The sequence below is a fragment of the Pan troglodytes genome, chromosome 17, assembly GCF_028858775.2.
Source record: "Pan troglodytes isolate AG18354 chromosome 17, NHGRI_mPanTro3-v2.0_pri, whole genome shotgun sequence".
Lineage (NCBI taxonomy): Eukaryota > Metazoa > Chordata > Mammalia > Primates > Hominidae > Pan > Pan troglodytes.
This window is the reverse complement of record NC_072415.2, coordinates 18355159-18369106: the sequence shown is the minus strand read 5'-3', so window position 1 is coordinate 18369106 and position 13948 is coordinate 18355159. Positions and strand designations below refer to the sequence as shown.

Sequence of the window (13948 nt, the reverse complement as noted above, 5' to 3'; positions counted from 1 at the left end):
ATGCTCACTGCAGTAGAGTAGTAAAAATACTAATATTGTTCTATTTAAGCTCAGAAATAGTTTCTAAGAATGCCAGTGTTGGAAGGACTTTAAGAGCTCATTTAATTTCCTCTATTAACAAATTTGCTTTCTAAATAAATAGATGATGAACCAGGCACTGTGCTTTATAAAGTAGCCAGGTTCATACATATACACCCTAAAAATAATGCTCTGGGGAAGGCAATCTCAGTTTTAACAAGCTGGGAAAGGTAACGACAGCCTTAAAAAGTAATCTTTTCTACTATTCGAGAAAACCTAGTTGAGGATGTGCCTTTGGATGCTCACTTTGAAGCTTTTAATCAGATCCCACTTCCTCTGGTTCTGCTCAATGAGAACAGCTAATCCATTACACACACACACACACACACACACAACTTATTTATTCTTCACATAGAGTTCACCTTTTTTCCACTCTGTTGACAACTTTCCTCCTTGATCCAATTTTATAAAATTAAAAAAAGAAAAAGGGAAAGCTTTTCATTGCCCTATCATAAAAAGACAGACTGTAAGCAGTACCCTAGCTAGAGCAGAGGAAGGATGCTTAGAGCTCTTATTCATATATACACAATGGATCTATTTAAGGGTGATTTATTAAGGGTGATCTGCCTGACACATCCGTCACCTACTTACTACCAGGGTTAAGTACACCTTATTGGGCAAATAGTTTAGTTTTTCCTTTCTTGCTTACATATCCAGTATGTGTTCTTCCCCAAACTGTGGGTCATGGTAAGTTTTAGCCTAGTGCTTCTGATAAACCCTATATGTTAGTTGTAAAAGAAATGATACTGTGACAGTTAATTTTAGGTGTCGACTTGACTGAATTAAAGAATACCTAGAGAACTGGTAAAGCATTATTTTTAGGTATATATTTAGATGAATGTGTTTCCAGAGGATACTAGTGTGTGAGTCTGAGTGGACTAAGTGGTGCCCTCAGTTTAGGTGGGCACCATCCATTTGGCTGGGGCCCTGGATAGAATAAAACAGAGGAAGGAAAATTGGCCTCTCTCTCTCTCCTGGTGCTGGGATATACTTTTCTTCTCCTACCCTTGGTCTTTGGACTTGGACTGAGCTGTGCTGCTGGAATAACAGGGTCTCCAGCTTGCAGACACCCTGTCATGGGACTTCTCAGCCTCCATAATGACATGAGCCAATTCCCCTAATAAGTCCCCTCTCATATATCTTGAACTCCTGGCTTCAAGTGATCCTCCTGTCTGAGCCTCCCAAGTAGCTGGGATTACAGGCATGAGCCTGCACCTGGCCCCCTTTCATATACCTATATGTCTATATATCCCATTGGCTCTGTCTCTCTGGACAACCCTGACTAATATATACCCATTATCTAACATGTACTGAGCTCTCACCTTCTGCCAGATGCTGTGCTATTTTATATAAGATATAAGATCTCACTGAATCTTCACAACCACCTATGTAACACATGGTGACTCACCTTTTAAATAAACAATAAATAAAACAGTTATACGATCATATGTGAGTGTCACCTCTTTTCTGAGCCTTTATCCCTTCCCGGAAGAGGTCCTAACATGTTTCAGAATGGACAGAAGAGAAGAGCAACAGAAAGGGGGTGGAAAGCAAGTCACATGGGAATGGACTGAACTAGTTCAGTAGCATTTATTTCCATTTGCAAGGAATCTGTATGAAAATCTGTTTCTTAAATGGTTCACACTGTTGATATTTCAATACAATCGATTTAATTTTACCTAAGTTGCTTCTTTCCTAAATGACTTTCAGCACTCATCTAAAGGATAGTAATAAATCTTTTAAAACAATACAGCGGACAATATTGAAAATTTAGGTTTCTCTTCCAACAAATATCAAATGCATGCCAATCAAACAATGCCAATAAATATCAAAGCAGTAGTACTCACCTCTTTTGCACTCTTAATTTTGGTCAGAAATGTATGGAGCTCCATTGTTTCTGCAAACAGTGCACGACATACTGCCTGATAATGATTTGGTGCATCTGATTCAGTAGGGAGATGAGCAGCACACAACTATAGAAGGGGAAAATAAAATAATGGCGCTTGGTTACTATTTGGGTTTTTTTTGTACTTAAAAACAGACACGAGCAGAGTGCAGTGGTTCACGCCTGTAATCCCAGCACTTTGGGAGGCCAACGCAGGCAGATCATGAGGTCGAGAGTTCAAGACCAGCCTGACCAACATGGTGAAACCCTGTCTCTACTAAAAATACAAAAATTAGTTGGGCGTGGTGGCACACACCTGTAATCCCAGCTACTCAGGAAGCTGAGGCAGGACAATCGCTTGAACCTGGGAGGCGGAGGTTGCAGTGAGTGGAGATCATGCCACTGTACTCTAGCATGGGTGACAGAGTGAGACTTCATCTCAAAATAACAATAAAAACCAAAAAAACAGACACACCCCCATATCTGTATTTTCATATCAGACAGCCAGGCAATTCCCATCAACCAGGGCTTAATGTACCACAAGACCATCAGTAAGGTCTACATAATTATACGGGAAAAGTGGTCCACTAACTGAGACCCAACAGCACAGATGAGCTTACTAGAATTAGCTTCTATTTGAAAATGATAGGACATATGTAAAAGTTTTGGTTGGGAACAGAAAGGGAACCACCGTTTATTGTATACTGATGATGGATCCAGTTTTTTAACAGTTACCATTTATTAAGCAATTATCATGCCAGCTACAATATCTGACATGTCGTATATACAACATAATACCATTTACTCTTCAATGTAATGCTGAATTATCCTCATTTTAATGGAAAAAGAAACTGAGGCTAAGAGGAGTCACATGACTTGTCTGTCCATAGTCACATGGTTACCAAGAGGGAGAAGGAGAAGTCAAACACAGTCAGCCCCTACTGGGTTCTGAAGCCAGGCTTGTTCCAACACATGTCGAATTTTGTAACGTAGTAAAAAAAAAAAAAAAAAGAATGTCAGGAAAACATACGGACCTCAGGGAAGCTGCCTCATCAGTAGATGGGGAGTGGAGGAAAGAGGGCAGAGGGCAATGTAAGGCCACAGGTGCTGCCTACAGCCCTAATGTCCTTTACCATACATAGTCCATAATCCCCACCCAACTACTTGTGGGTAAAAGGTGCAACTTAGTATCATGCAGAGCAATTCAGAAAAATCAAACACCATTTAATTTATCAGATTGGAAAGACATCCTATTAAGAGTCCCATACACAGGAATAATTTTATCTTTCTATAAAATAATTTTGTATCCACGTACAATCATTACATTTTAAAGTACTTCATTTGCACTAACAAGCTGTAAGTTCTCTTAATTTCTTACTAGTCAGTAAACTTGACACTAATACAATAACTAAAAATATGCATCTTATTTTAATAATTTCTATCAATTAAAGAATAAATGACATCTTTGTAGTTTGTAATATCCTTAATAATGTGGCTTTCTGTTTTCACGTATAGTAACCATCTTACACAATCGAATAGATCACTAGCTTTTACAAAATACATTCTCAAGAAAATATCTCTAGTTTGAATAGGAAACCTTCTTCACAGTAGCAAAAAAAGCTAAAAGCTGCTTTATCCAGAAGCATTAAAAGCAGAAATCTCACAAGTTTATTACTCACAGAGCCACTAGTAAACAGAGAGTATATTTTGTGCTCAATTATTTTTGTATTTAGAAAACATCTTGCAATACAGAATTGTCATTCAAGGTAATGAAAGACAACTACTGAGGCTTTACCTTATGTAAGTTAACCCTAATCTTATATTCCAGTCACACAAAGAAATTGCATAAAGCCACTGGGTTTCAAAGTTTTCAACTGCTATCCACAGTAAGAAATAAATTTTATATATTCACATATTATACACAAACACATGCATATGTGCATGTTATACATACAAAAGCTTCACAAAACAAAACTTGCACATTCAATTGAATTCACAACCCATTCACTGGTTGTAAACTGCAACTTTAAAAACACTGGTGTAAAGGTAATAGCTAGGTCTAAAAAATGTTTTTTTAAATGCATATGACAATCTTACACATAAAAAATCTAAAGTAATACTACTAGAGTTCATAAGCAATTTCAGCAGTTGCAGAATACATGATTAACAAACAAAATCAGTTGTATTTCTACACATGGCCAGAGAACAACTGGATAATGAGGTCAAGAAAATCACTCCATTCACAATTGCATCAAAAATGCTAAGAAATAAATTTAACCAAGGAGGTTAAGACTTATACACTGAAGAGTACAAAATATTGTAAAAGAAATTAAAGAAGACCTAAATAAACAGAAAGACATCTTGTACTCATACATTGGAAGACAATATAGTTAAGGCAACAACATTACCCAAAGTGATGAACAGATTGAATGCAATCCCTAACAAAATCCCAACAGCCTTTCTTTAAGAAATAGAAAGACTGATCCTAAAATTCATATGGAATTGCAAGGGGCCCCTTGCAACAACCCAATTTAGAGATCAGGAAACTGAGATTTAGACCAGGTAAGTAATTTGCCCAAGGATACACAGCTAGTCAATGGCATAAATGGAACCGAAACCAGGTAGTCTCTCTGGAGCCCAAGTTCTTTTCCATTTTACTCTAAAATAAATGTAATTCCCTTTATATTAAAGGGAATAATGTTCTTAAAGTACTTAAAGCATAGAGCATGGTATACAGTAAGCATGCAACAAAATCATTTTTATAGTTACAAAAAAAGAGACATCAGGGGTTAGGGGGACAAAATTAGGTTATATGACCTTGGACAAGTTATTTAACATTGCTGGGTTTCCATTTATCTCTAAAAAGAGAGGACTGGTTTATGTAACCTCTTATATAAATCTGTCTCTCCTCTTTGCTCTACGTATAAACTTCTAAATTAAACTGAAATACTGAGGTTTTTGAGGGATCAGTCTTGGATCTTTGGGTATCCTCTGCTTACTGTAGCTGCCCTTGTCTAGTCTAATGGCTTTAAATGCCACCTATAGGCTGGTAACTCCTCAACCCCTATTCCAGGCCAGCCCTTTATGTTAACCACTTATGGCTATGTACTTAGCATTTCCACTCAGAAGTCACAAAGACAGCTCAAACAACTCTGAGAGTCATCCTTTTTTCCCCCCCTTAATATAGGGTCTTGCTATGTTGCCCAAGCTGGTCTTGAACTCTTGGGCTCAGGCAATACTCCTGCCTCAGCCTCCTGAATAGCTGGGATTACAGGTGTGTGGCACCATGCCCAGCTGAGAGTCATCCTTGATTATTCTTTATTCCCATACCACTCATATCCAATCCATCAGTAAGTCTTGTTGTTTCTACCTTCAAAATATACCACCTGACAGTTCTCTACTTTTCTCCATCTCCTCCACCATCATCACGGTCACAGCTACCATTTTCTTTCATTAGAGGACTCCTAACTTCCTCTCTCACTAGTCTACATGGTTTTTCTTCACCTGACAGGCAAAATCTTTTATAAATATAATTTGGATTATGTTCATCCCCTGCTTAAAAGCATCCAATCATTCATTCAAACAATATTCACCAAATGTCAACTACGTACCAGGCACTGTGGTAGAAAGAAACACAGTATTTGATATGGTTTGGCTGTGTCCCCACCCAAATCTCATCTTGAATTCCCATGTGTTGTGGGAGGGACCTGGTGGGAGGTAACTGAATCATGGGGGCAGGTCTTCCCCTTGCTGTTCTCATGACAGTGAGTAAGTCTCATGAGATCTGATGGTTTTATAAGGAGGAGTTTCCCTGCACAAGCTCTTTTTTGGCCTGCTGCCAGCGATGTAAGACATGACTTGCTCCTCTTTGATTTCCGCCATGATTGTGAGGCCTCCTTAGCCACGTGGAACTGTGAGTCCATTAAACCTATTTTTCTTCCCAGTTTTAGGTTATGTCTTTATCAGCAGTATGAAAAAGGACTAATACAGTATTGAACAAGTCAACATCCCGTTCCTCTCAAAAATAGTAATGGGTATCTCAGACCCTTAAACATACACATACACACACACACACACACACACACACACACACGTTGGGAATAACAGCTACTATTAAGAAAAATAGGCCAGGTGTGGTGGCTCACACCTGTAATCTCAGCACTTTGGGAGGCTGAGGTGGATCACCTGAGGTCAGGAGTTCGAGACCAGCCTGACCAACATAGTGAAACCCTGTCTCTACTAAAAATACAAAAATTAGCTGAATATGGTGGCGAGTGCCTGTAATCCCAGCTACTTGGGAGGCTGAGGCAGGAGAATTGCTTGAACCCGGGAAGTGGAGGCTGCAGTGAGCCGAGATCACGCCACTGCACTCCAGCCTGGGCAACAGAGAGAGACTCTGTCTTAAAAAAAAAAAAAAGAAAAGAAAGAAAAAGAAAAAGAAAGCAGATGAGAGGTAGAAAATGAGGCCAGTGGTGGGGAGGGGCAATAATGTGGAAAGAGTGGTCAGTAGGTGGCACCAGAGCAGAGAGCTCAATGAAGATTGGAGTGAGCCATGCACAGACCTAAGGAAAGAGTGTCCCAGGCATGGAAGGGCCAGTGGCTCCCACTGAACTTAAAACCCAAACTCTTCAGTGTTCCTCAAGTCCTTCGTCATCTAGCTCACACCTACCTCTCAAATCCCATTTGTGGCTCTTCCTTCCACTTTGTTTTGGTAATCCTAGGCTTGTTTCTTTAAAACACACCAATCTTTTTGCTGATTCCTCACTCCTCCAGGTGTTGATTTCAACGTCACCTGCTCAGAACGTCTTCCCTGTTTGTCCTTTCTAGATGATACCCCCCTCTAATTTCTCTGTTACTTTTTTTTTGAAATGGGGTTTCACTCTTGTTGCCCAGACTGGAGCGAAGTGTCGCGATCTTGGCTCACTGCAACCTCCGCCTCCCAGGTTCAAGCGATTCTCCTGCCTCAGCCTCCCAAGTAGCTGGGATTACAGGCTTGCACCACTATGCCCAGCTATTTTTTGTATTTTTAGTAGAGACGGAGTTTCACCATGTTGGCCAGGCTGGTCTCAAACTCCTGATCTCAGGTGATCTGTCCACCTCGGCCTCTCAGAGTGCTGGGATTACAGGCGTGAGCCACTGCACCTGGCCTCTCTGTTACTTTTTAATCACTGCATTCTGCATTTTCTTCTTAGCAATTGTTAGGATTTAAATTACAGTAGTTCCTCCTTATCCACAGTTTCACTTTCCGTGGCTTCAGTTACCTGTGGTCAACTGCATCCAAAGATATTATATGGAAAATTCCAGAAATAAATAAATCCTAAGCTTTAAATTATATGCTGTGCTGAGTTGCATGGTGAAATCTCACACCATCCTGCACTGTCCTGCCCGGGGTGTGAATCACCCCTTTGTGCAGCATATTTGCTCTCAGCCTCAAGCGATCTACCTGCCTTGGCCTCCCAAAGTGCTGGGATTATAGGTGTGAGCCACCAAGCCTGGTCTGCATACCACAAATTTTGATAGGTCACGCATTTGTTATTATTCAGTTTATTTCCATTGTGATTTCTTCTTTGACTCTTGGGGCATTTAAAAGTAGTTTCTTAATTTCCAAGTATATGTGGAAATAATAAAATCTTTTTGTTATTCATATCTGGCTTGATTCCACTATGGTAACAGAACATTTCCTATGTAATTATAACCCTTTGAAATTTGTTAAGACTTGCTTTAAGGCCTGGAATATGGAGAAATTTTTAATTGTTCCATGTATACCTGAAAAGAATGTGTACTCTGCAGTGGATGGGTGGCATGTCCTATTAAGTCAGGTTTGTTATTCTCATTGTCCAAATATTCTATATTTGTACTGATACTGAGAGGTATTTTAAACCTCCCTCTATGGTTGTACATTTGTCTACTTCCCCTTTTAGTTGTATTTGTTTGAATGTTGTTCAATGCTACTGTTACAGGCTATGTTACTAGGTGCACATAAATTTATGAATGCTATTTCTCCTTAGTGAATTGAACTTTTTATCAGTAAGCATCCTTTTTTATCTCTAATAATGCTTTTTGCCTTTAGGTCCATTTTATATTAAAATAATATCTGTGATACTTTTCTTTTGGTTAGAATGTTATATTTTTCCATTCTTTTACTCAAGCTTTCTATGTCCTATTTATAGTGTCTACTCAGTAAACAACGTATGATTGGATTTTGTATTTTTAATGCAGTCTAAAAATCTGTGTCTTTTAAAAATTAGAGTATTTTAGGCTAGTACAATCCACAGAAATACAGTGTGAGCCATGTATGTAGTTTTAAATTTTCTAGTAGCCACATCAAAAAAAAAAAAAACAAGTGAAATTAACTTTGATAATATATTTTAGTTAACCCAATACAATAATATATATTATTGTAATACTTCAAATTATAGCCAATACAAAAATTATTAACAAGGCTTTTTTTTTTTTTCTTTTGAGATGGAGTCTCACTCTGCTGCCCAGGCTGGAGTGCACTGGCATGATCTCGGCTCACTGCAACCTCTGCTTCCCGGGTTCAAGTGATTCTCCTGCCCCAGCCTCCCGAGTAGCTGGGATTACAGGCATGCAGCACCATGCCTGGCTAATTTTTTTGTCTTTTTAGTAGAGACGGGGTTTCACCACGGTAGTCAGGTCTCGAACTCCTGACCTCAAATGATCCACCCACCTCAGCCTCCCAAAGTGCTGGGATTACAGGCATGAGCCACCGCACCCAGCCAACAAGGCATTTTACATTCTTTTTTTGGTACTAAGTGTTTGGAATCCAGTATAGATTTTGTACTTTCAGTCCACGTCAATTTAGACTAACCACATTTCAAGTGATTAACAGTCACATGTGGCTAGTAACTACTGTACTGAGCAGTATAAATTTAGACCATTTACATTTAATGTAATTACCAATATATTTCAGTATCAAATTACCATCTTCTATTTGTTTTCTCACCTGTTCTATATTCCTTTTCAATTCTTTCCATCTCTTCTTTTGGATTACCAGTAATTTTATTAGCTCCACCTGCCCCCTTCCCTATTGGCCTGATATTTACAAATTCTTTTATTTATTTTTAGTGGCTTTTCTAATAAAGGTTAGGCTTTAGTGGCTTTCCTAATAAAGGTTAGCACTAATAAATTAGTGCTTTAACCTCTTCCCAATGCCAAGGTCTTAGAACACTAACTCCACGCTACTGTTATACATTTTAATTCTAAATATATTCTAAATCATGTAAGACATTATTATTTTTTGCTGTTAATATTCATTTAGATTTATTTTCATGTTTATTTTTCTTTTTTTGAGGTGGAGTCTTGCTCCATCGCCCAGGCTGGAGTGCAGGGGCACAATCTTGGCTTACTGCAACCTCCGCCTCCCAGGTTCAAGCCATTCTCCTGCCTTAGCCTCACAAGTAGCTGGGATTTCAGGCATGCACCACCACGCCCAGCTAATTTTTTGTATTTTTAGTAGAGATGGGGTTTCACTATGTTGGCCAGGCTGGTTGTGAACTCCTGACCTCAAATGATCTGCCCATCTCGGCCTCCCACAGTGCTGGAATTACAGGCGTGAGCCACCATGTCTGGCCCATGTTTATTTTTCTTTGCTCTTCAAATCTTCTGCATCTCCTAGTTTCTACCAGATATGGACTGCCTTCTGCCTGACGTATACTCTTTAGTATTGCCTTTAGTCAAGGTCTGCTGGTGACAAATTTTCTGTGTTTGTCAGATAAGATATTTTACCTTTTTTTAAAGAAACAAAACAAAAAAAGGTCTCACTGTGTCTCCCAGGCTTGAGTGCAACGGCACCATTACTGCCCACTGCAGCCTCAACCTCCTGGGCTCAGGTGATCCACCATGCCTAGCTGATATTTTACCTTTATTGTTGAGACATTATACTGGATAAATAATTCTAGATTTAATGTTAGAACTTTGAAGATAGCATTCCACTCTGTCTTCTAACATTACTCTCCCCCTGACTTACTTTGTGAAACGGGTATTGGAACGCCTGCCCAATCTACCTCACAGTGTTACCCTAAGGCTCCAGTAATAGAAGGGGAATATAAAGGCACTTTTCAACTACAATGTACCATATTAAAACATAACAAATTATTAGATTACTTGAAATAAAAGACTATCCAGGACAAAAGTTACACATTAAAGAGCGTCTTGCTTGCTAAGAATTGAAAACAAATTGTTTCAAGTCCTTAAACATCCTATTATTTGTATTAATTAAACTTAGTTTCACATTTCTACTTCAAACAAGGAGAAAGCAGTTACAATTCTTCAAATAATTCTTGTCTTCTCTTCCAACAAAGTAAACAATGAGTCAATTTATGAATTGAGGTTTTTAACCTGCTAACCAAACCACAAACTCATATCTGCACTATATGATGAGGAATCATGGGTTTTATAATATTTTAAAATTTCCGTTTACTTGTAAAATGTTTCAGCAATTATTTTTCTTCTCATTCAGCTACATGGAACATTCAGAACAGTCACAGATGTGGAGAATTTTATGGGTCAGTTTTGATTAGCATGGAAACCAAGAAACAACAGGTGAGGTTGTGATATTCTCCAATAAAATTTCTAATAGAATTGGTAGTCTTCAGTTTTCCTTCAATCTATAAAACCTTAAAAAAATTTCTTTTCTTTCTTTCTTTCTTTTTTTTTTTTCTTTTTTTGAGACAGAGTCTCACTCTGTCACCCAGGCTGGAGTGCAGTGGTGCGCTCTCAGCTCAATGCAACCTCCACCTCCCAGGTTCAAGAGATTCTCATGCCTCAGCCTCCTGACTAGCTGGGACTATAGGTATGTGCCACCACACCTGATTAATTTTGTATTTTTTTTTTAGTAGAAACAGGGTTTCCCCATGTTGGCCAGCTAGTCTTGAACTCTTGGCCTCCAGTGATCCACCTGCCTCGGCCTCCCAAAATGCTGGGATTACAGGCATCAGCTATCGCGCCCAGTCGGTTTTTTTTTTCCTTTTAAATAGAGACGAGGTCTCACTATGTTGCCCAGGCTGGTCTCAAACTCCTGAGCTCAAGTGATCCTCCCACCTGGGTCTCCCAAAGTGGTGGGATTACAGGTGTGAGCCACCATGCCGAGCCAAAAACCTGTCCTCGTAAGCACCCTTTTAACTATTCATTTTTCATATAATGATAGCAATAAGTTAGGGAACCACAGTAGCTCAAATTAAAAAATAAAAGGTATCCATTCAAACTTCTAAATGTCCAATAATTTTTTTTATAAGTTAAGATATTTAATGTCATTGAATAAGAATTTTAAAATTCCAATTACTCTCTGGATCTCATCTTCCAAACCTGTAGTTTAAGACAGCAATCTGGCTATGACATGTTACATTACTGGTGCCAGGGTTGATTTTATGGATCTAGTTGGTTAGGTGGGTGTTCCTTTCCTCTTTCACCACTCCTTATGTATACTTCGCCCAACACACACACCACCAAAATACTGTTAGCTCACTTTCAGATGTATGAGTGGTTTTGCTTCTTAATGTAAAACCTTTTACTCTTCATTTTTTCAATCACTATTTATCAATGGTCTTCCACAGAACAAGCTGGTCATTTGTGGTCTGCAGAAAGTTTAACTGGCCTTTAAGTGTGTTTACATGTTTTTAAAAAACAAACCTTAACATCTAGAAAACATAACATAAATAAAACACATCAAATTTCTATTTGTTTGTGTATTTATATATATGTATTTCATGTGTAGAGCCTGCTGATTTAAAATGAGAAGCACTACACATCTTAAAAAAACTAAAGAATATATCTGAATTTCATAATAATAATAACTTGTATAGTTCTTTCCAGAGTCCTTGAAAGTTGTACCATCTAAGGAGGCCTAAGGAACAGGGGCACTCAGCACACCTGAAAACTACCATTGTCACAGTGCTTCTATATTCCTGTCTCTGAATATAGAACTTTATGAAAAGTTGGAAAATAAGAGATACACCATTGACACTGCTTATAAAACCTAGTAAATATCATATATAAATAACTGAAAACAGAATGCTTTTATGGCTAATTTGACAAATCTGTTTGATGTTAATCTCTGTACATTTGGCATGGTAGAAATTATGACCTTCAAGTACATAGCAAAATTTAAAAGAGAAAAATTCCGTATAACCAACCAAACTTGCTTCATTACATATAAATACCACTAAGTAGGTCAAGAAAACCTAAAACAATCAGCTGTGACACTTGAGATGCAAAATCTTCATGTAAGTAAGTGGATTATAGTTGTTATTTACTCTAGAAAAAGGAAATACAGAGGTCAACTGAAGATATAATGCCCAGTCAAGCTGATACATGACATGTAATGATAAGGGGTATATAATATCTAAAAGCGGTTTCTTGAGTTATGATTCAATCATAAATGTCCATGTTCAGGCTGCTGACAAATCTGGGAACTATTATTAAATGCTGAATCACCATTCTTTATTATTATTATTATTATTATTATTATTATTATTATTATTATTGAGACGGAGTCTCACTCTGTCATCCAGGCTGAAGTGCAGTGGCGTGATCTCAGCTCACTGCAAGCTCTGCCTCCCAGGTTCATGCCATTCTCCTGCCTCAGCCTCCCGAGTAGCTGGGACTACAGGTGCCCGCCACCACGCCCAGCTAATTTTTTGTATTTTTAGTAGAGACAGGGTTTGACCGTGTTAGCCAGGATGTTCTTGATCTCCTGACCTCGTGATCCGCCTGCCTCGGCCTCCCAAAGTGCTGGGATTACAGCCGTGAGCCACCGCGCCCAGCCTCGTTATTATTTTTAAATAAATGTAGATATGTGTCAACCATTCAATTTTTTAAAAAATAACAGCCTGGACACAGTGGCTCATTTCTGTAATCCCAGCACTCTGGGAGGCCAAGGCAGGAGGATCACTTGAGCCCAGGGGTTCAAAACCAGCCTGAGCAACATAGCAAGACCTCATCTCTGCAAAAAATTTAAAAATTAGCCAGGTGTGGTGGCATACACCTGTAGTCCCAGCTACTCATGAGGCAGAGGCTGCAGTGAGCCATGATCACACCACTGCACTCTAGCCTGGGCGACAGAGTGAGACCATCTCTCCAGGGGAAAAAAAAAAGAAGAAGAAATAACAACTCTTGAAAAAAACAAGTACTGCATAAAACGCTGCCTTACCTTCATGACATCTCTATATGACCGAATAGCTGAGATTTTTCTCTTTTCATCTTCATCTCCCAGGCCTTCTTCTGCAGCCTCATAGCCCTCATCATTGCTACCGTCAGCTTCCACCGTGTTGGCCATGTGATCGATGAGCTGCTCTAGGGGAGGGCTTAATTCCCTTTCTTCATTCTCCTTCAAACCATAGTCCAGTGCTTTATAAATAATAATTCCCAAAGATTCAATGACCTAGGAACATTTTAAAAAGTGGTTAATGGAGATGAATGAAGAGCTTTCTAGGACTAATTGTGAGGCATAAGATGTTTAGTATGATTTTTTCCCTCAAACCAACATACAACACATACACAAACCCTTTTTATATTCTCTTAGATTTACACTTTGTGTTAAAATTTGTATTTGCCATTCATATATAAAATATTAACCGAGTTGATTTTCCACATTTCCAAAAGGTATTTCTGAGAACAGATATAGTTATCAAAGAATATATCCTCTCAGAACTCTTATGCCAATGTTTATCTAATTAGAGATGCACAGACATCCCAAGTATCTGAAAGACTGAAAACTCACTTACGGGTAGCAATTAACTCAAGCCTAAACAACAACAAAAATCTATTCATATCCATGTATACACACTTCTCTAGTTCCATTCAATCACTGAAAACACATCTCTCTCAGACGATGCAAACAAATGAGAGACCTTTTGCAAACCCTGAATTTTCAAGGCAGCTCACAGATAACCCTCCCTACCACACACCTCCATCAATATTACTGCCGGACAAATGAACCTCATTTATGAACAGTAGATACACCAC

At 38.7% G+C, this 13948-nt stretch overlaps 1 protein-coding gene across 16 annotated transcripts in view; it reads right to left on the bottom strand.

The window, feature by feature from the left end:
* Window positions 1-13948, bottom strand: part of SPIRE1 (spire type actin nucleation factor 1) — a 217520-nt gene that overhangs the window by 88383 nt on the left and 115189 nt on the right. For all 16 annotated transcript variants that reach the window (XR_010152011.1, XR_010152012.1, XM_054671737.2 and 13 more), the window contains 2 exons: window positions 13134-13364; window positions 1926-2051 (listed from right to left, as the gene is read on the bottom strand). Coding sequence is in view for 14 of the 16 variants with exons in the window: in XM_054671737.2 (XP_054527712.1) it covers window positions 1926-2051; window positions 13134-13364 (357 nt within the window). In the remaining 2 variants the exon portion in view is untranslated. The remainder of the gene's footprint in view (window positions 1-1925; window positions 2052-13133; window positions 13365-13948) is intronic.